Source organism: Aureococcus anophagefferens (genome assembly GCF_000186865.1).
Source record: "Aureococcus anophagefferens unplaced genomic scaffold AURANscaffold_5, whole genome shotgun sequence".
Taxonomy (NCBI): domain Eukaryota; class Pelagophyceae; order Pelagomonadales; family Pelagomonadaceae; genus Aureococcus; species Aureococcus anophagefferens.
The window spans coordinates 1,586,522-1,606,996 of NW_008705565.1; the positions used below are offsets into that span (position 1 = coordinate 1,586,522).

The 20,475-nt window shown below is 72.5% G+C and overlaps 2 protein-coding genes across 2 annotated transcripts; both read right to left on the reverse strand.

Annotated features, from left to right (window-relative positions):
• Positions 1–529: 529 nt before the first annotated feature.
• Positions 530–1,234, reverse strand: AURANDRAFT_23309 (hypothetical protein; the record flags this gene model as incomplete). The annotated part of the gene is made up of 1 exon (XM_009036956.1): positions 530–1,234. One exon carries the CDS (start codon positions 1,232–1,234, stop codon positions 530–532), a length of 705 nt encoding a protein of 234 aa, XP_009035204.1.
• A 5,908-nt stretch (positions 1,235–7,142) lies between these two features.
• Positions 7,143–20,313, reverse strand: AURANDRAFT_62671 (hypothetical protein; the record flags this gene model as incomplete). The annotated part of the gene is made up of 6 exons (XM_009036955.1): positions 7,143–10,055; positions 10,126–11,482; positions 12,589–13,434; positions 13,577–14,826; positions 15,186–18,927; positions 19,061–20,313. The coding sequence occupies 6 exons, from the start codon at positions 20,311–20,313 to the stop codon at positions 7,143–7,145; spliced, it is 11,361 nt and encodes a 3,786-aa protein (XP_009035203.1).
• Between the last annotated feature and the right edge of the window lie 162 nt (positions 20,314–20,475).

Sequence of the window (20,475 nt, forward strand, 5' to 3'; positions counted from 1 at the left end):
CGGCGCCGGCGCGGCGCTCGGCGCGCTGACGAACGCCGCCGTGCTCTACGCCGAGGCCGTGCTCGCCGCGAACGGCGTCCGCGCGTCCTTCGGCAGCGCCCAGGGCGCCGACAGCGTGCCCGCGGCGAAGCCCCGGCCCGACGGCCTGCTCCAGGTCGCGCGCGAGCTCGGCGTGCCGCCGGAGCGCTGCGTCTACGTCGGCGACGCGCCCTCGGACGGCGCCGCCGCGCGCGGCGCGGGCTTCGGCCTGTCCGTGGGCTGCGCCTACGGCTCCCACGCGGAGGCGAAGCTCGTCGACTGCGGCCACTTTGACGTCATCTGCCGCACCGTCGACGACGTCGCCGCGGCCCTCTTCCCCGAGGGCCACGGGGGGGACGGCGCGGCCCTCGAGGCCGCGATCGACGCGAGGGCGGCGCGATAAGAACTGGGTCTTCCGCCGCGCGTGCGCACGTGGGGTCGTTCGAATCGGCGCAAGACGAACGCCCCGCGGACACGAGGCGCGATCGGGGGCGGTTACGCGCGAGGGCCGCTAGTTCTTCCGCCGCGTGAGGTGGTCGAAGATGACGACCTGGAGGTACTCGGGCGTCTTGAGCTCGTTGCGGCTCGAGTTGTCGCCCGGGTTCTGCTTCGGGTCCACGTTGATGACCTTGCGGTCGCGCTTGTTTTTGAAGAGGAGGCCGTCGGAGTCGGCGATGACCTGGAAGTTGGGCGTCGAGTTGTGCGTCGACGTCTGCGTCTCCCAGTTGTAGTAGGACAGGTCCGTGGGCTTGGGCATGAGGCGCTTCTGGCCCTTGAAGTAGGGCTCGAAGTTCTCCGTCTTCAGGCGGTGCGCGTAGTCGATGTAGCCGCTGACCTCCTGGCCCTTGGCGTTCTTGTCGCGGAGGAAGATGATGGACGTGAGCTTGCCGTTGCGCACGAGGGCCTCGCGGTTCGCGAGGGCGAGGAGGAAGGGCTGCGCGCTCAGGTCCTTGTTCGCCGACGCGAGCTGCTTGGGCACGTTCGCCTTCTGCGTGCCGCGCTCGCGGAGCGCGCGCTTCCGGGCCTCGAACTCGTCGCGCTTGAGCGTGTCGCCGGAGCCGCGGTAGCCGAGCTCGACGAGCTGGCGCGCGAGCTCCTCGTCCTCCAGGTAGTACATGTCCGTCTCCGACACCTGGGCGTCGAGGTAGTCCTCGTAGGACGCGAACTGCTCCAGCGAATCGCCGCCGAGGCCGCCGCCGTCGTACTCGCCGCGCATCATGGTCTTTGGGCCGCGGGGGCGAGCTGCCGGCGCGCCTGGACCGTCGGGGGCTGCCGGTCCGTGTCGTTATCGGCGCCTCGGACGGGGTGCGAAAGGCAAGGTAGGGATACGGGAAATTCACCTTGGCGCGCCGCAGTTCGAATCGTTGCGAGGTGCACTCGAGCCGCGCCTCCAACGACGTCGTGCTGGCCACCGCGCACGGCCCTCCTGCGCACCCCGTGACCTCACAGAACGCAGAACCGACCCCCGCGATGGACTGGGACGACATGGACGACGAGTGCGCGGCGACGCAGCTCGTGCCGCCGACGCAGAGCGCGGCGTGCGACATCGACGACGACGACGCGGGCGCGTTCGACGACGAGTGCGCGGCGACGCAGCTCGTGCCGCCGTCGCAGGGCCTCGACGACGAGGACGACGCGGGGTTCGGCGAGTCGCTCCCGGAGGACTCGGCGCTCGAGTTCAACGCGGCGATGTCGCAGGACGAGGACGCGGCGGAGCCGGCGGCGGCGCGCGCGCCCGAGGCGGCGGCCGACGACGAGCCCATCTCGGAGGACGACGAGCCCATCTCGGAGGACGACGAGCCCGCCGCGGCGGGCGGCGCGCCCCCGGCGGGCGGCGCCGCCGCGGTGTCGCCGCCGGCGTCGCCCGGCGCGGCGTCGGAGCTCGCGCCGGAGCCGCGCGACGAGCGCGAGCCCGAGGAGGCGCCCGCCGACGACGCGGCGATGGAGGCCTGGATCCGGGCCCACGCGGCGTCGGGCGAGAGCAACACGATCAAGGAGGTCTACGCGGCCGTCGCGGACCACTTCGGCGTCGAGCTCACGAAGGAGAAGAAGAAGTGGATCAAGCGCGTCATGACCGAGGCGCTCAACGGCGGCGACGAGGAGGAGGAGGTGGCGCCCGCCGAGGAGGCGGAGGCGGAGGCGGAGGACGACGACTTCGGCGACGAGTTCGACGAGCGGCCGAAGAAGAAGACGTCGAAGTCGAAGCGCGCGAGCGCCGACGGCGACGAGCCCCGGATGGTCAAGCTGAGCGGCTACCTCCACTTCTCCAACGAGTCGCGCGCGGCGACGCGCGCCGAGGTCGAGGAGGACCCGGCGAACGAGGGCCTCGACAAGAAGGACCTGAACAAGCGCGTCATGGCCAAGCTCGGCGAGAAGTGGAAGGCGCTCGACGCGGACGCGCAGCGGGCCTACAAGGACGCCGCGCCCCTCGTCGCGCGCAAGAAGGGCAAGGGCAAGCGCGCAAGCGCCGCGTCGGCGCCCGAGGAGGCCTTCGACGCCGCGGCCGAGGCCGACGCGTACGACGCGCTCGCGTCCGCGCCGGCGGCGCCCGCGGCGCCGACGAACGAGGAGCTCGCGGAGGAGGCCGAGGAGGCCGAGGCCGTCAAGCAGCGCGAGGCCATCGAGGCGGCCCTGGCGGACCAGGAGCGCGAGGCCCTCGCGGAGCTCGCGGTGGAGAAGGCCGCGCTCGCGGCGAAGCTCGCGGACCGCTTCGCGGCGGAGGAGCGCCGCGCGGAGCTCGAGGCGCGCGCGACGCTCGCGCGGCTCCTCGAGGACGGCAAGGCCGACTCGGGCTCCGAGAGCGACTGCAGCCTCGAGATCGTCGGCGCGCCGCCCGCGGCCGCGGCCGCGGCGGCCGCGCTGCCGTCGCCGACGAAGGTGTCGACGGCGCGCGCGCTCTCCGCGCGGAAGAAGCTCCGGGCCGGCGGCCGCCGCGCGCTGCGCAAGAAGCTCGCGCGCGCCGTCACGCGCGTCGGCATGGTCAACTTCGCGGAGCAGGTCGCGGCGGAGGACGGCGTCGACCCGGACTCGTACGCGCGCCACCTCCAGGCGCTCGAGGCGCAGCGCGTCGTCGACGCGCGCGACGCGGAGCGCCGGGACCGCGAGGAGCGCGACCTCGAGCAGCGCCTCAGCGACGAGCGCCGCGCGTCCATCTGGGGCGCCGACGAGGAGGACGACGGCGAGGAGGAGTTCGAGGCGCCCGCGGACGACGCCGCGGTCGACCGCGCGGCCGCGCAGGACGCCGTCGCCGCCGCGCTCGCGGCCGCCGCCGAGGCCGAGGTCGCGGCCGCCGCCGAGGCCGCGGCGGCGCCCGCCGAGGCCGCCGCGCCGGACGCGCTCCCGGACTTCGCCGCCGCGGACGACGCCGCGGAGGTCCCGGAGGCCGACGCCTCCGAGCCCGCCGCGGAGCCCGCCGTCCCGGAGGCCGCGACCCTCGAGGCGACGCTCGAGGTCCCGGACACGCTCGAGGTCCCGGAGGTCGCGACCCTCGAGGCGACGCTCGAGGTCCCGGACACGCTCGAGGCCGACGCGCCCGACGCCGCCGCGGCGCCCGACGCCATGGAGGTCGACGCGCCCGACGCCGCGCCGGCGCCCGCCGAGGAGGCCGACGACGACGACGCCGACGCCGACGCCGCGCCGGCCGTGGACCGCAACGCGGCGTACAAGGCGGCGCTGCTCGCGGACGCTCGGCGCGCGACGAAGCGGAGCCACGTGGGCATCGAGGGCGAGGCCGAGGAGAGCGACGAGGAGGACGGCGGCCAGATGGGCCTCGGCGACTTCGGCTTCGGCGTGTCGAGCAAGAAGCCCAAGAAGGGCGACGACCCCGACGAGAAGGAGGACCTCGAGGTCACCGCGGAGGACCTCGAGGCCATCGTCGACGAGCTCAGCGACGGCGAGGGCGACGAGGCCGGCGCCGAGGCCCACCGGCTCCAGCAGGACCGGAAAACGGAGCGCGAGGAGATGGCGGCCATGCTCCAGCGCGTCCGCGACGGCTTCGGCTCCGAGGCGGCCGGCGGCGGCAACCGCGGCGCGTTCCGCCTCGCGGACCTCGTGGGCATGGACAAGGCGGCCAAGGCCGAGGCGAAGCGCCTGGGCCTGGGCGAGAGCGACGACGAGGTCGAGAAGCTGCGCCGGGGCTCCGACGGCGAGGAGAGCGACGACGACGACGACGACGGCGGCGACGAGGAGCGCGGCCTCGCCGCGCTCATCTCGCAGGAGCTCAAGAACCGCCACCTCGGCGCGCGGCTCAAGGCCGCGAAGCGCGACGAGATCCAGGTCTCCGACTCCGAGTCGGACGACGACGACGACGCGGCGCCGGCGATCGGCGGCGACGGCAGCGACGACGACGAGTCCGAGGCGGCCATCGCGCGGCGCGCCAAGACCTTCGCGCGGCGCGCGAAGATGCGCCGCGCGCTGGCGGAGAAGGCGCACCGCGACCGCGAGGACCGCGCGGCGAGCGGCGACGCCAAGTGCGAGATGGCCGCGCTCCTCGAGGCCGACGAGGACTCGCAGCTCATCCTCTCCATGCTCCAGCGGTCCCAGTCGTCGTCGGTCCCGTCGGCGCCGCCCCTGAGCCGCCAGGGCTCGCTCCTCCGCCAGCCGTCGCTCGCGCGGACCGCGTCGTCCGCGTCCGACGGCGGCCGCGCCGCCAAGAAGCCGCGCCTCGGCGCGGGCGTCGACGCGGACGCGCGCGACACGCTCCTGGACCGCTGCGGCTCCTTCTTCGCGACGCTCAATCGCGCGGGCTCGCGGTCCCACGCGCCCACGGCCAAGGCCCACGCGTCGCGCGCGGGCCGCGGCGCCGCCGCGTCGATCTCGTCGCTCTTCGGCGGCGACAACTCCAACAGCCAGTTCGGCTTCGCCAACTCGCGGTCCAACCTCCCGCCGGCGTCGTCGTCGAACCAGCCCCAGGGCGACAAGATCGTCGGCGGCGGCGCGCCGAAGCAGCCCATCTGGGCCGCCATCTCCAAGGCCTAGCGGCGCGCGTCCCCGTAACGAAAGCTGCCGCTCGCGTAAGTTCCCGGGGTTCGAGACCCGCAGTCGGTACAAGCGGGACGGTGCCGCACAGTGCTAGGTGGCACGCAGCCACGTCTTTACGTTCAAAACCCGCCGAAGGACGCGATGAGCGCGGCCGCGGGGTCTGTGCCGCCGGCGCTCGACCGCTGCGCGAGGGCGCTGCGGAGCGCGTGGCGGCTCTCGGCGCGCACCGTGGACCGGTCGAGGTCGCGCGCGTCCGGGTTGAGGCGCACCAACGCGCGGTCGACGCACGTCGCCGGGGCGCCGCCGGCCGCGAGGCACCGCTGCCAGCAGCGCCAGTCCTGGCCGTAGGGCTCGTCGCCGAAGCCGCCCGCCGCCGCGAGGCGCGCGCGCGACAGGAGGACGGACGAGCAGACGACGCGGTTCCGGTCCGCGACGTGCTGGCCGACGAAGCGCCGCGGCAGGGCGTCGGCCGGGTCGTCGCCGAGCGCGCGGCAGCAGCAGAAGTCGGACCCGTCGGCCGCGAGGGCCTGGAGCTGCTCCGCGAGCTTCGTCGGCGCCCACTCGTCGTCGTCGTCGAGGAACGCGAGCCAGTCGCCGCGCGCGGCGGCGACGCCGCCGTTGCGGACGACGCCGGGCCTCCCGCCGCTGTGCGCGCCGAGCGCCACGGCGCGCACGGCCGGGCCCCAGGCGTGGGCCGGCGCCGCCGGGCCGTCGAAGACGACGACGACCTCGTCGGGCGGGCGGCTCTGGCCCAGGGCCGACGCGACGGCGCGCTCGAGGGCCGCGGGCTTCGTGCCGCGCGTCGGGATGACGACGCTCACGCACTTATGGGCGATGCCCAGGGACGCCATGGACTGCTCGAGGGACGCCATCGGAGCGGTGGGGTGCACGCGGTCGGAGGTGCGGCGGGGTGCACGCGCGCGAGACGAGCTGCGACGGCGCGGGTCGACTGCCACTCGGGCCGAGCGAGCTGTGGCAACATCCTCGAGGGTGCAAAGCAATCGCGAAATCGCGACGCACTTCGAGCTGCGGATAGCGCGCTATAAAACTCCCTCTCCGCGCCCCGGCTCGTCGAGAATCGGTGATGGTCCCGGCGGCGGCGCGCTCCACATGACGACGGTGGCGCGGACGGGGCGGCTCCCGGCCTGCGGCGGGCGGTCCGGGCGGCCGGGCTCGCGGGGCTACGGCCCGACGGTGAGCGGCCCCGTGGCGCCCCAATCGTCGCGGAAGCGGCCGCCGAGCTCGCCGCACGCGAGCCGGCGCCCCGGCGGGCCGAGCCGGCCCGGGTCGCGGGGCGGCGGCCGCGAGCCGGCGCGGGGCGGCGGCGGCGCGCCGCAGCGCCAGGTCTGCCTCATGTTCAGCGACCAGCTGCCGGTGTGCCGGCCGCAGTTCGGGCTGCTCGACAAGGACTTCACGCCCGGCGGCGAGCTCCCCGGGAGCTCGCGCGGGCGCGCGGCCGGGGGCGCCGGCGCGCCGGCGGAGCGGCCGCCGAGCCGCGCGGGCTCCGACTCGCCCTTCTCGACGCAGCTCGACCGGCGGCGCCCGAACACCACCGCGGGCCGCTTCGCGACCGCGCGCTGGGGCCAGCCGAGCCACAACATCTCGACGAACCTCTGGCCCAGCGCCGGCGGCGGCGCCTTCCCCGAGCCGCCGCGGCAGCGCCGGCCCATGACGTCCGCGGGCGCGGCGTCGGCGCGCGACTTCGATCCCAACAAGGCCGCGACGACGCTCATCACCATGTCCGTCCTCCCGACCATCTCCCTCGCCGAGTGACCGCGCGAAAGCGCGCGCCGGGACTAATGCGGGTGCTGGTGTCGCGTGGCTGGGGGTGGGGGGTCGGAGGGCCGACGGCTCGCTGAAGTGCTCGCTGCGAAGAAGTCTGCGACGGGCCGACGGCCCAGCCTGGCGCGGCGCGCCCGCGCTTCGCCGCAAGGCTGTGGCATTTCGGCAATTTTTCCGTGTCATGGGACGGCCGGGTAAAAAAAAGAAAGGAAAAAAAAAAGAAAAAAATGAGGCGCCGAAGGCGCCGAAGGCGCCGACAGGCGCCGGGGCGCGCGAGGCGCGCGACGGCGCGCCCCACGCGGACTTTCCCCGTCGTTAGGACTCGGGTATTTATCCAAGAGACGACGTTCCAAAGCCGCGTGCTAGCTCGCGTCCGCGGCCCCGCGCGCCTTCCTCCGGCGCGCGGTGCGGTTTTTGTTGTCCCTCTGGCGGAAGTCGGGGTCTTTGCGTTGCTTCCTCTTCTTTTCCCGCTCCCGCTTCCTTTTCTTGGCGCTCTGCGTGAGGTCCGCGGCGGGCGGCGACTGCGGCGCGGCGACGGGCGACGGCGGGGCGGCGGGCGACGGCGGGGCGAAGGGCGGGGCGGCGGGCGACGGCGGGGCGAAGGGCGGGGCGGCGGGCGACGGCGAGGCGGCGGGCGGGGGCGGGGCGATGATGACAGGGCCGGCGAGTGGAGCCGCTTCGGCGCCCGGAAGTTCGTAGCGGCCGGTCGACAGGTTTGGCGGAAGAAATCGGAGGTCCGCGGCCTGGGGCGTCGGCGCGCCTCGATGGTGCCGAAGCTCCTGCTGGAAGTCCAAGAACCCCGCGTCTCGGAGGTCCCGGAAGGTCGCGGTCTCGGCGGCGATGCCCTCCGCGACACCGCGGGCCGTGTCGTCGAGCAGAAGAAGCCCGTCGCGGAGCGCCGCGCGCGACATCTCGACCGGGTCCGTCAGGAGGTTCGGGTCCGCGGCGAGGCGCCGGATGTCGTCCGCGGTTCGCCGGAGGCGCAGGGGCGGGCCGCCGAGCACGTCGCCGAGCCACTCGGACTCGGAGCGGCGAGTGCTCGGCGGCGACGTTCGCGCGGCGCCGGCGCGCGGCGCCTGCGGGGTCGTCGCCGCGGGCGTGGGGGCGTTGAACATCCCGGGGGCGATCGCTGCGGCGCGGCCCCTGATGACCTGGGTGTTGTAGTGGATGCCGTGGTAGAGCACGGGCTTCGTGTAGGGCGTCCGCCGCCAGCCGGGCCGCGGCGACGCGGCCATGACGCCGCGCTCCACGAGGCCCTCGACCTGCGCCGCCAACTTGTCCTCGAGGAACACGTCGTAGTGGCGGAAGCGGTGGGGCAGCGCGCCGCGCTGCTTGAGGGCGCGGATGATCCACCGGAAGTCGAACTCGTTCATCACGACGTCGTGCCAGCGCGGCCCCGCCTTCAAGGAGCTCGCCTTGCGCGTTTCCCTCAGGTGGAGGTGGTAGCCCTCGAGCGGGGACGACGTGCGGAGGCAGCGGTAGACGACGAAGCCCGTCGCGAGCTTCTTCTTGGGCACGTAGAGCTCGACGTCCGGGTGGTCCGACAGGTAGCCCTTGCGCACGTAGCGCATCTCGTTGTCGAACCGCTTCTTGTGGCCCGCGCGGAAGAAGGCCTGGCCCGTCTCGGCGTCCTTCAGGCCCTTGAAGAAGTCGTAGACCTTGGTGAGGTCGCGCTCGAGCACGTCGGGCTCGGGGATGAACCGTCGAACCATTCGTCGCACGTACCGCCGCGGGATCTTCTTGATCTGGTCCTCGGCCATGCCGCGGCGCCGCAGGTGCGCGTTGAGGCGGTCCAACTCGCCTTCCCTGATCTTGTACACCGCGTCCGAGGTCGCCGTGCAAAAGTACTTGTAGAGGGTCGAGTTCTTGGACACGGCGAGCAGAAACCAGTTCGCCATCCAGTGGCGAGGGTCGTACTTGATGCGTAGCCCTCGGAGCCGGCGGAGCCGTTGGCGAAGCTGCTCCTCCGCGGGCGCGCCGTCGGCCGGTTCGAGCGTCGCGGCGGGCGTCGCGGACGAGCGCTCGGGCCGCGAGATCACGAGGTGCCGGTCGACGCACTCGTCGCCGACGCTCTCGCTGTTGAGGCCCAGGTCGCGAGCGAGCTCGTGGATGTCGCGCCGGACGCTCTTGTCGAGGAACGTCGGGAGCTCCAGCGACCCCGCGACGTTCTTGCGCTCGTACTCGACGACGAGCTTCGTCGCCGCGGCGAGCACGGAGTCGGGCGCCTCCTGCTCGACGTCGTCGTTGGGCAGGTCGCCGGCGTCGTCCGCGCCGTCGTCCGCGCCGTCGTCCGCCGCGCCGTCGTCCGCCGCGCCGTCGTCCGCGCCGTCGTCCGCCGCGCCGTCGTCCCCGCCGTCGAGCTCCGCGGCGCCGTCGGCGAGGACACGACCCTCGGCGTCGCCATCTAGCTCGGCGTCGCCGTCCGCTTCGGCATCGCCGTCGTCCTGGGCCGCGGCTCGGTCGCGCGGCGCGACCCAAACCCAGCCCCGGAGCTTCGGGTCCAAGAGCGCCGCGTGGACCATGAACGTCGCGGCGGCGTCGTTCGCCGCGTACTGCTGCGCGTCCTGGTCCAGCGGCCACTCGTCCCATCGCCCGTAGCGGCCGCCGCCGCCGAGCTCCTTGTCGAGCGTCCGGTTGAGGAGCTCCATCACCAAGTCCGCGAGGGACCAGCGGCGCTTCTGGCTCTTCAGCGTGTCGTTCGCGAGGTCGGAGAGCTCGATGATCTCGCCCTTGACCTCCACGCCCTCGTACTGCTTCGTCAGGCGCGTGATGTCGCCCTGGAAGTTGACGCCGATCTTCTCGATGCCCTCGTTCCGGAGGATGGCCGCGAGCCCCGCGGGGACCGAGTCCTTGACGCGCCAGAGGTACACGACGTCCTTGACGCCGATCTGGATGACCCTGATGTTGGAGAGCGGCTGCGCGCGCCACTCCATGTCGACCGCGACGCGGCGGACGTCGCGGAGAGCCGCGAGCGCCCGCGCGTCGCCCGCCGCGTCGTCGATGCAGACCACGGGCCCGGACCAGGAGAACTTCTCCGGCGCCGACGTGTCCTTGAGCGAGTCGAAGCGCCGCAGGACGCCGCCGGCGTCCCTCGCCGGGTTGTCGAGGAAGCAGAGCTTCGGCGGCGCGCGGCCGTCGACGAGGAGCGTGCCGTAGCAGTTGGCCGCCTTGACGAAGGCCTCGTCGTCCATGGAGGTCGTCGCCGTCGACAGCGCGATCATCGGCGCGCCCAGCTCGTTCGACCAGACCGTGAGCCGGTTCTTCGAGACCTTCTCCTGGGCGACCTTCTGGCCCTTGAGGGTCTTGAGCGTGTGGTCGACGGCGATGATCGCGCCGCCGGCACACCGCTTCCGACGCGTCGACCACGAAGCGCCGGACGAGCTTGTGGCCCGGCGAGCACGTCTGGAACTTCATGACCTCGTCGACGAAGTTGGGCAGCGTCGCGCGGTTGAGCGCGGTCGCGTGGTGAAATAGGCGCTGCCCCGGCGCCGTGGCGTCGGAGATGGCGCCCGTCGCGTTGAGCAGGCTCCGCGTGAGCGCCAGGTCCTTCGTCTCGGCGAGCAGGTTCGAGATGTTGTTCGGGTTCATGCCCGAGTTGACGAGCGGCTTCACGATATCGGCGAGCGTGCGCGTCATGGCGGTTCTCCTGGTGGTGATGACGAAGTCTTGCTTGGCCATGAAGCCGGGGTACTTCTCCTCGTACAGCCGCACGGACTCGACGCTGTAGGACTCGAACTTGTAGCGGTAGCCCTTCATGAAGACCTTCATGAACTCCTTGTCCCGCTTCTTCTCCTCGGGCGCCTTCGACCGGCGCGTCTTGCACTTGCCCTCGCACGTCTTGCACTTGAGCGTGGGGCCCATCACCCAGTCATCCTTGGAGATGCCGACGACCCTCCGGCCGTCGTTGTTCCAGCCGTCGGACACGATCGTGCTGTTCCAGCCGCAGCCGTAGCAGCAGGGCGGCTTCGGCTTGCCGTCCGTGAGGTGGGGGGCGAAGATGTGGATCTTCATCGCGCCCAGGAACGTCGGCTCGAGGTCGGGGTCCGGGGGCTCGAACGTGGCGCGGCGCCGCTGGGCGAGCACGTTCGACGGGCCGCTGGTCGCGCCCTTCACGTCCTTCTTGACCTTATCGATCCAGAGCCTCTGGCCGAGCGGGATCTTGTAGTAGGTCGGGTTCTCCGTCACGATCTCCTCGTCCTCGTCCTCGGCGCCGTCGTCCGAGTCCTCGTCCGCGGCGTTGGCCGGCAGCGCGCCCGACATAATCCGCGGCGCCGCGACGCGCGCGGCCTTCGCCGTCGTGCCCACGGGCGGCCGCGCCGGCGCAGCGTGGTGCTCCGCGTCCTGCGCTACTGCGCGCGCCAGCGCCGGCCCCTCGAGCACGCGCTTCTTCTTGCGGAGACCCGCGTTGGCCGCGGGCAACTTGCCCTCCTGCAGCTCCTTGAGCTGGCCCTCGAGCATCCGTTTCTTCTCCACGTGCGCCTTCCCCGGGTGGCCGGACCCCTTGTCCTTCCTCGAGTCCTTCATCTTTTTCAGCTCGGCCTCCACCTCGCGCTTCTTCGCCGCGATCTGCGCCGCGTGCTGCCCTGCCTCGTCGAGCGCGACGCGATGCGCGCGCAGTGGATCATCTTGCCCGTCGATGTCGATGTCGTGCTCCAAGAGCGCGGCGTCGTCGAAGTCGCCGGGAATCATGGCGGGCCGCGGCCTTGGAGATGGAGAACGCGGTGAAATAGGCGCTGAAGACGAGGTCCGTCCCGCACTTTGACGCTTTCGGGCAGCCACTCCTTTAACGAAAAGCCTTGCCTTTTTTCTTGAAGTGTCCGTCCCCAGCGCGGGGACGGACCGTCCCGTGGCAAGGAAATACCGCCTCTCCCATTTCGCAGAGCTGTCCCCGAGTGATGGCAGCAAACTCGCGGGAGTGAGCCGGGTTGCCGAGCCGGTGGAACGCGACATCACACAACTAGAGGAGCTCTCATCGACGTGGCCTGTGGAAATCGAACGCGTCTTGTCGCACTCATCGACGATGGCCGCGCTGACGCTCCCGACGCCCTACAGCTTCGGCGCGCCCGAGCCGGCGCCCTACGACGAGCGCCCGCCGTCGCGGCCGCGCACGCCGCAGCGGCGCGAAGTCCTCTTGTCGAAACGCAAGCAGAAGCGCCGGGACCAGGACGCGCAGCTCCGCGAGGCGCTCCGGCGGCTCCAGCTCGACGGCGGCGGCGGCGCGGAGCCGGCCGACGAGGCGCCGCCGCGCGCGTCGGTCGTCGCCGACTGCATCGCGGACCCCGCGAGCCTCAACCTTTACCTGAGCTGCGCCGCGCCGCGGCGCGCGGACCGGCGGCGGCGGCGCGACGCGCCCGAGTCGGCGACGACGGAGGCGCTGCGCGGCTGGTTCCGCGTCGAGCGTTCCGCGCGGTCGGGGCTCCGGGACGACCAGGCGCCGGCCGTCGAGCGGCGCCTCGTCGACTGGCTCTCCGACGACCGGCCCCTGAGCCCCCAGCGGCTCCTGGCGCCGCGGGGGCTCAAGCTGCGCGCGCCCTACGGCGGCGGCGCGCGCGGCCGCCTCGTCGTCCACGCCGTGGCCAAGTTCCACGGCTGCGCGAGCCGGACGCTCCCGGACGCGGACGACGTCGTCCTCATCGAGCGGCCCCGCGAGGCGGCCCACCGCCTCGGCCGCGGCGCGCGCGTCGCGCACGCGCTCGACCACTTCCGGCGACGATGATGCGGACCGCCGCCCGGCCCTTGCTGCCAGTGGTAACGCCTGTTTGAGACTCCTCGTGTTTGAGAACGACGCCCGTTTACCACCGGGTCTACGCGCTGTGGTCGCCGCCGTGGTAGACGGGGATGATGCCCTTGCCGGAGAACCAGCGGCGGACGAAGACGATCTGGAAGATGGAGCAGACGATGTAGACGACGGTCTCGAAGAGGCTGCCCTCGACCATGGTGTTGTGCTTGGCGTCGTAGAGGGACTTGTGGTGCGCGAGGCGGCGCCGCTCGCGCGTCTGCTTGTCCTTGAGCACCGCGATCTGCGACCGCAGCGAGACCACGCGCTTCTCGATCTTCTCGATGGACTCGCTGTTCTTGCCCGGCTTCGCCTCGGCCTCGCGCTTCTTGCGCACGGGCTCGCCGTCGCCCGCCGCGCCGCCGGCCTTGGTCACGGAGAGCGTCACGAGCTTCTCGGAGATGCGCGACGCGGCGTTGTCGAGGCAGATGCGGTAGATGCCGCCGCCGCCGACGGCCGCGTCCGCGGCGATCTCGATGACGTGGGGCGCCGCGAAGGCCGCGCCGCTCTGCTTCGACTCGACGAGGTGCGCGCTGTGCGGCTTGCTCAGGCCGCTCTCGCCGCGCCGGTGCGCGCTCCGCGGCAGCCCGCTCTCCTCGACGACGGGGAACGGGCCGTCGATGGCGACGCTCACGTCCAAATTGCCGCCGGAGAGCACGAAGACCTCGAGGCTCGCGGACTGGCGCGCCTCCAGCTCCTCGTAGACGCAGCGCTTCTCCTTGGGCGCCAGGCGGAGGATCAGCCCGTCCTCCGTGATCGTGTCGGCCGAGCCGAGGCACGCGAGGGCCGCGAGGGACAGCGCGGCGCCGCGCATCGTCGGCAGCGACGCAGCGGCGGCGCGGCGGCGGCGCTCGACTTCGCGCGCGCCTCGACGGCGCCTGTGCCACTGAGGCTGTGGCGACGCTGCGCCCGGCCGGGGGTCACCACCGGCCGTCACAGCCTGCGGCGCTGCGCATGCGGGCGTCGCAAGGCTGTCGCAGCGTCGCCGCCTCACCCGCGCGGCGCCCCATCCCTTAGAACGCGGCGTGGGCGTAGGCCGCGGCGCCGACGAGGACGAGCGCCGCGGCGAAGAAGGGCGCGCCCGGGCCGACGGGCGACTGTGGCCGGAGCCCCGCGGCGAGGAGGCGGCCGTAGAGCGGGTAGCCCGCGGCGGAGACGAGCTCCTGGAGCGTCTGCAGCCCGCCGAGGACGGCGCCGCGGTCGCCCTCCGGCGCCTGGGACGCGACGAGCGCCGTCAGCGCGGGCACGGCGACGCACCCGAGCCCGCAGACCGCGATGGACGCCACGAAGGCCCGGCCCGACCGCGCCGTCCCCGCGAGGACGAAGCCCAACGCGTAGACGAGGCAGCCCGCCTTGATCGCGGGCGCGACGCCGAGCCGCGGCACGACGAGGCGCGGCACGACCGCGAGCATGAGCCCGACGAGCACGAGCAGCGGCCCGCTCTGCTGCGGGCCCCAGCCGAACCTCGCGTTGACGAAGTTGACGAAGGTCGCGTTCAGCGCGAGGTTGCCGAGCCAGACCAGGCCGAAGGCCAGCGCGGCCGCGCGGAGCAGCGACGGCCCGCGCGTGTCGAAGTCGAGCTTCGCCAGCGATCCGAACGGGTTGCAGTCCGCGCGCTTCACCCGCTTCGCCTTGCGCTCCTTGGGCGTCGTCGACTCGGGCGTGACGAACAACGCGAGGAAGGCGTTCAGCGCCTGCAGCGCCGCGGCGACGTACATGGGCCGCCGCGCCTTGCCGCCCTTGGACAGCAGCCCCGACACGGGGAAGCCGACGCAGAACGCGCCGCCCGTGCTGAGGCCCTGGAACAGGCCCAGCGCCGCGGCCTGGGCGCCGCCGCCGGCCGCCGCCGTCGCGTCGGCGACGTAGGCGCCGCAGACCGCGTTCATGCACGACGTCATCCCGTCGACGGCGTCGGCCACGAAGAAGTGGGCCACGCGCGTGGCCCGCGCCTGGACGAGGATCGTCGCGAGGTAGCCCAACGCGCTCAGCGCGATGAGGGGCGTGCGCCCGACGACGTCGCTCAGAGCGCCGAGCGTGCCCACGAAGAAGAACGTGAGCAGCTTGTCCAAGCCCTCGACGTCGCCGCCGACGCGCGCGCTCCGCGTCGTCACGCGCGGCGAGCCGTCCTCGTTGACCGTCGCCGCGATGACGCGGGGCAGCACGGGGATGCAGAGGCCCAGCGACAGGAAGTAGAGCCAGTTGTGCAGGATGGCCCAGCTGTAGCTCGGCGACGTTTTCGTGAGGCCGCCGCGAGGCTTGAGCGCTGCAGCCTTACGCGGCGCCGCCGTTTTCAGCGTAATGGAGCCTTTCGTAGGGGGCGGCGCGAGGCGTCCTGCGGCAGTCGCGGCCAGGCAGGCGAGCGCCAGCAAGGATGCGCGCGAAGCCATGCCGATCTTTGAGAAGGCTGTCGCAATCGCTCGTCCACAGGTCGCCGATGCCGCGGGGTTGCCGTGGGCCAGCGGCGAGTCGGATGATATACGCGTACGACTTCGCGTACGCCTACGTGTACGTGGGCCACTTCGTGGGCCGGCGCTAATTCGAGGTACCAACGCTCCCACCCTCTTCCAAAAAAAGAAACAGAGCCAGATTAGGCCTCGGCGGCCGCGCCCTTCTTCGGCGAGTCCGGGACGCGGTAGTCCGCCTCGACGGAGCCGACGATGTCGAAGTGGGTGCCCGGCTGCCAGTTGTGGCTGCCGCCCTTGTCCCACTTGACCTGGACGCGGTTCTCCGCGCCGTCCATGGTCTTCGTCGAGCAGCGGCCGATGACGGTGCCGAGGTCGCCCGGCGTGATGCCCGAGAACTCGACCTTGGCCTTGACGCGGTCGTACTTCTTGCACTCGCTGTTGGGCACGAGCGGCGCGTGCTCGATCTTCTCGTGGTCGCAGTCGAGCGCGAAGCCCGCGAAGTCGACGCGGAGCCAGCCCGCCGCGCGCTTGTCCGGGTCCGCGGCGAGGCCGACGATGACGCCCGCGCGGCCCTTGTTCGAGCCCGCGAGGGACGTGACCTTGTCCTCCTTGGCCAGGGAGCGGACGTAGGGCACGTAGGACACCTGCGTCGGCGTGTAGGAGTAGCGCGAGCACGCGTCCCCGTCCTCGATGTCGAAGTCGATGAGGAGCCGCGTCGCGATGTTGTCGGGCCCGCCCGCGCCGGGCCCGGCGACGACGCCGCGGTTGCCGACCTTGACGCCCTCGAAGCCCACGTTCGCGACGATGACGTCGCCCTTGGAGATCAGCGACCCTTTCGTGAGGGGCGCGTGCGCGAGCTCGCTGTGCACGGAGCAGTGGACCTCGCCGCCGATCTTGCCCACGCTCACGACGACCTTGGACTCGTCGTCCGGGTCGTCGGCGTGGCCCATGATGCGGCCGCGCGCGCCGCGGTTCGCGGCGCCGACGCGCTTCGTGAGCAGGACCTCGTCGCCGACGACGAAGCCGCTGTCCGGGACGACGTCGCAGCGGTGGCACTGCTGGCCCGGCGCGAAGGAGTAGGTCTTGCCGATGTTGAAGTCGATCTGCACGCGGCGCTCGCCCTTGGCGTCCTTCGCGCCGCGCTTGAGCACCGTGCCGACGGCGCCCTTCTTGACCGCGTTGAACGCGACGTCCGCGATGACGAGGTCGCCCGGCTGGAAGTCGTAGACGAGGTCGGGCTTCACGTTCGCCTTGAGGATGCCCGTCTTGTCCGCGTCGAGGACCTTGCCCCAGAGCATGTACTTGTGCTCGTCGAAGCGGTCCGCGCCGAGAAAGTCGACGGGCGACGCGCCGTCGCGGTCCCGCATGAGCTCCTCGACGATGGCCTTCTTCGCGCGGTTCGTGGCCACGGCCCGGCGCTTCTTCGCGTCCTTCCACGCGTGCTCGTGGGCCGGGTCGTGGGCCGTGATCGCGGACTTGCGCGCGTCGTCGTCGTCCTTCTTGAGGAGCGCGTCGAGCGGCTCGAGCTTGCCCGCGAGCTTCGGGATGACGGCGCCGTCGACGTCCTTCTTGTGGACGTCGCGGTACTTGACGGGCTTGTCGAGCTTCTTCGCGGCGGGCTTGTCGAGCAGGAGCCAGGACAGGATCGTGACGGCGCCGTCGCGGCACGCCGCGGGCAGCGCGTAGGCCGGGTCCGCGCCGTAGGCCACGATGAGCTTCTCCGCGAGGGGCCAGTCGAGCTTCTTGACGTCCGCGTCGGACGTCAGGTCCGGCCGGTCGTTGCGCCGCGCGAGCTCCGCCCTGCAGGCCGCGTAGAGCGGGCAGACGCACGACGCGCGCGGGAAGACGTTGAGGTCCGCCTTCCAGTCCAGCAGCAGCGCGATGAGCTTGTCGTCGAGCTTGTCGCAGGCGAGCGCGAGGGCCGTGTTGCCCAGCGGGTCCTCCGACGCCGCGTCCGCGAAGTCGCTCAGGAGCGCCTCGCACTCGGCGACGTTGCCCTCGAAGGCCGCGTCCACGAGGGCCCGCGACTTGTGCGTGAGGTAGTCCTTGACGTAGGTGTCGACCTTGAGCCGCGCGACCTTGACGGCGTCGGCGCCCGCGAAGCGCGCGAGCGTCGACACCGCGCGCGCCTTCGCCTCCGGCAGCCGCCGCCGGAGCATGGCGAGGCCGACGACGAGGGCCGTCACGCCCTGCTTGTTCTCCACGTCCACGCGCACCCGGCCGACGTCCAGGAGCGCCCAGACCATGCGCTCGCTGCCGCGGCGCACGGCGAGGTGCAGCGGCGTGTCGCCGACGTCGTCCGGCGCGGTGACGTCGCCGTCGGCGCCGTGGTTGAGCAGGCGCGCGGCGATCTCGACGTGGTCGTGCGCCGCGGCCTCGTGGAGGAGGAGGCGCGCCGCGCCCGTCTCGAAGAGCTCGCGCAGGTCCGCGGTGAGGTGCTTCTGCGACCGCGACTTGATCATGCCCGCGGGCGCGTCGTGGAGGTGGCTGAGGTCCCGGACGACGCCCGCGTTCTCGCGGCCCCACTGGAGCGCCGTGTCGACGCGGTCCATGTCGCCGTCGGCGACGGCGGCCTGGAGCTCGCGGACGACGGAGAAGTCGCGGTGGCCCGTCGTCTTCTTCGCGCGGAGGTAGGGCTCCGTCGACAGCTGGAGCTCGCAGAGGTGGCCGCTCTCCTCGACGACCATCTGGATGTCGCGGTAGTCGCCGAGGGGGTCGAGGTAGCGGTCGTTGAGCTCGCGGACGCGGCCGCCGAGCTTCGCGACGACCGTCGCGAGGCCCGCGTACATGGCGTCGAAGTCCGCGAACTGGAGCGTCGCCCGGACGAGGTCCGTGAGCCGGTAGTACGCGATGCCGTCGCCCTCGGCGTCGCGGTACTTGTAGAGCGCCTTCATGCGCGCGCGCGTCTTCGCCTTGATGGGCCCGACGATGGCCTTGGCCGACGACTCGGCCGCGAGGTCCCGGATCGTCTTCTCGAAGACCGGGTGCGCGGCCTCGGCGTCCTCGTAGAGCTCCTCGATGGACTCGACGAAGCGCTGGTTCACGAGCTGGCGGCTGAAGCCCCGCCGGTCCTCGTGGCTCCCGGGCACGGCCTCCGTGAGCTCCTTCTCCAGGTCCGCGTCGCGCACCTCGGCGCTGAGCGCCTCCGACATCGACCTGTGCATCTCGAGCGTCTTGTCGCCGCCGAGCTTCTCGAGCGCCTCGTCGTAGGTGATGCCCTCCTCGGCGGCGCGGGGGCTCGCGACCGGCGTCTCCAGCCCCGGCGCGTCCTTGCCCTTCTCCTTGAGCTTGCCCGTGATGAAGTCGTACTTGCCGTCCCATTCCTCCCCTTTCGCGCCATTCTTTGTCGGCGACGAACACGACTCCACGTCGTCCTCGTCGTCCTCGACTTCGAATTCTTCCGCGCGCGCCTTGCAGGGCTTGTACTTGCCGTCCCGCTCTTCTACTGCACGACGACGGAGATCGTCATCGGGCACTTCCGCGCGCGCCTTGCGGGGCTCCTTCGCCAGCACGACGTAGTCGTGGGGCAGCATGTCCGGCTCCGGGATCTCCTCCGCCGTCTGCGCCTGGGCCACGCCCTGCAGCGGCGCGGAGTGCAGCGGCGGCGGCGCGAGGCCGCCGTCGCGCGCGACGGCGATCGTCGCCTCGAGGGCGGCGATGCGCGACACGAACTTGCTCTCGAGCTCGACCATCTTGAAGGCGATGACCTGGTGCACGGCCGCCTGGAGCTTCTCCTCGAGACGAAGCTCGAGGGCCGCGCTCTGCTTCGAATCGGCGCCGAGCTTGTTCTCCATCTCGACCATCTTAAAGGCCAGGAGCTGGTGCATCTTCGCCTCGAGCTTCTCCTCGAGGCGGTGCTCGAGGCCCGCGTCCTTCGCCTCCTCGGCGGCGTGCGCGGCGCGCATCGCGGAGGCCACCAAGAACCGGATGCGCAGCCCACCCTGGCCCGCGGGCAAACCGGTTTGCCTCGAGGTGGGCTTGCTTGACGTTGCCGTGAAGCCGAGCTTGAATGATGACATCTGGCACCCATCGGCAGCGCTCGCTCGTCGAGCTCGCTCGCTCGGCGCGGTCCGCCACACGTCGAATTGCCGTCGCTTACTCCTCCTCCTCCTCCCCGGCGGCGCTGGGCGCGAAGTCGCTCTCGTCCTCGAGCCGCGGCGGCGGCGGGTCGTCCGCGTCGGAGTCGTCGACGATGCCCGCGGTGGGGATGGCGACGGCCTGGGCCTTGTTCTGGCCGAGGGCGGACTTGCGCGGCGCGAGCTCGATGACGCGCGACTTGCGGACGACGGCCTGCGTCGCGCGCTTCGCCATCGACTTGCGGCCGCCGCCGTCGGCCGACGGCGGCGACGGCGACTTGCCGCGCTTCGTCATGCGGGGCGAGTTGGCGCCGTTGGCGACCATGGAGCGCTTCGGCGCCCGGGGCGCGCGCATGGTCATCTTGCCCTCGGAGCCCTGCTTCTTGGCCACGGACTTTCGCTTGGACACGGATTTCCGGCTCCCGAACGCGCGGCCCGCCTGCTGCGCGGACTTCTTGAACTTCTCCACCTCAACTTTCAAAGCCGCGTTCGACGCGTGGACCATCTCGAGCTCGTGGGCGCGCTCCTCGGCGCTGTCCGCGCGCGCGCGGTAGCCCTCCGCGCGGTCCTCGGCGCCCTGGACGCGCGTCTGGAGCCGCGCGCCGAACTCCGCGAGGTCGAGGCAGCGCTGGTGGTCCGCCCGGCCCTTCTCCGTGGCGTCGCGCACGGCGGCGTCGCGCTCCTGCCGGAGCTCGTCGCCCGCGCGGCGCGCGTCCGCGAGCTCGCGCCTCAGGCCCTCGACCTCGACGCGGAGGTTCACCGCGTCGCTCGACGACGACGCCGACGCGGCGGCGGCGGCGGACATGGTCGTCGACGCGTGCGTGATGGCCTTCTCCATGCGCACCTGCGTCTTCTCGCACTCCCGCTCCGCGTGCGCGCGCGCCGCGAGCGACGCGGCCGCCTGGGCCTCCGCGCGCTCCGTGCGCAGCTGGAGCTCGACCATGTTCTTCTTCATCTCCTCGTTGACGTTGTTCAGGATGCTCCGCTCCGCCCTCAACTCCGCGTAGAAGCGCCGCACCTTGGCGACGACGCGCGACGTCGCCTCCGCGGACGCGGCCTCGCCGGAGTTGTCCCAGGACCGGTCGCCGTCGGAGCCCTTGGGGCCCGCGCCGTTGCCCTCGCCGTACTGGCGCCGCCGCATGACCTGGAGCTTGCGCAGCAGCCGCACCTTGTCCGCGTGGACGCGCTCGGTCTGCGCGAAGAGCTGGAGCCGGCTCCGGAGCTCCGCGTTGTTCGCCTCGTCCTGGCGGTCCTCGGCGTCGCGGAGCTGGTGCATGAGGAACTCGGCGAAGCTCGCGTCGCCCTCGCGCTGGGGCACGAGCGCCCGCGCCGCGGCCGCGGGCGCGGCGGCCGGCGCCTTTTTTCTTCGCGCGTTCCGCGTCGGCGCGGCCGCGCCCGTCGGCGCGGCCGCGGGCGGCGAATCCTCGCGGGCGTCGTC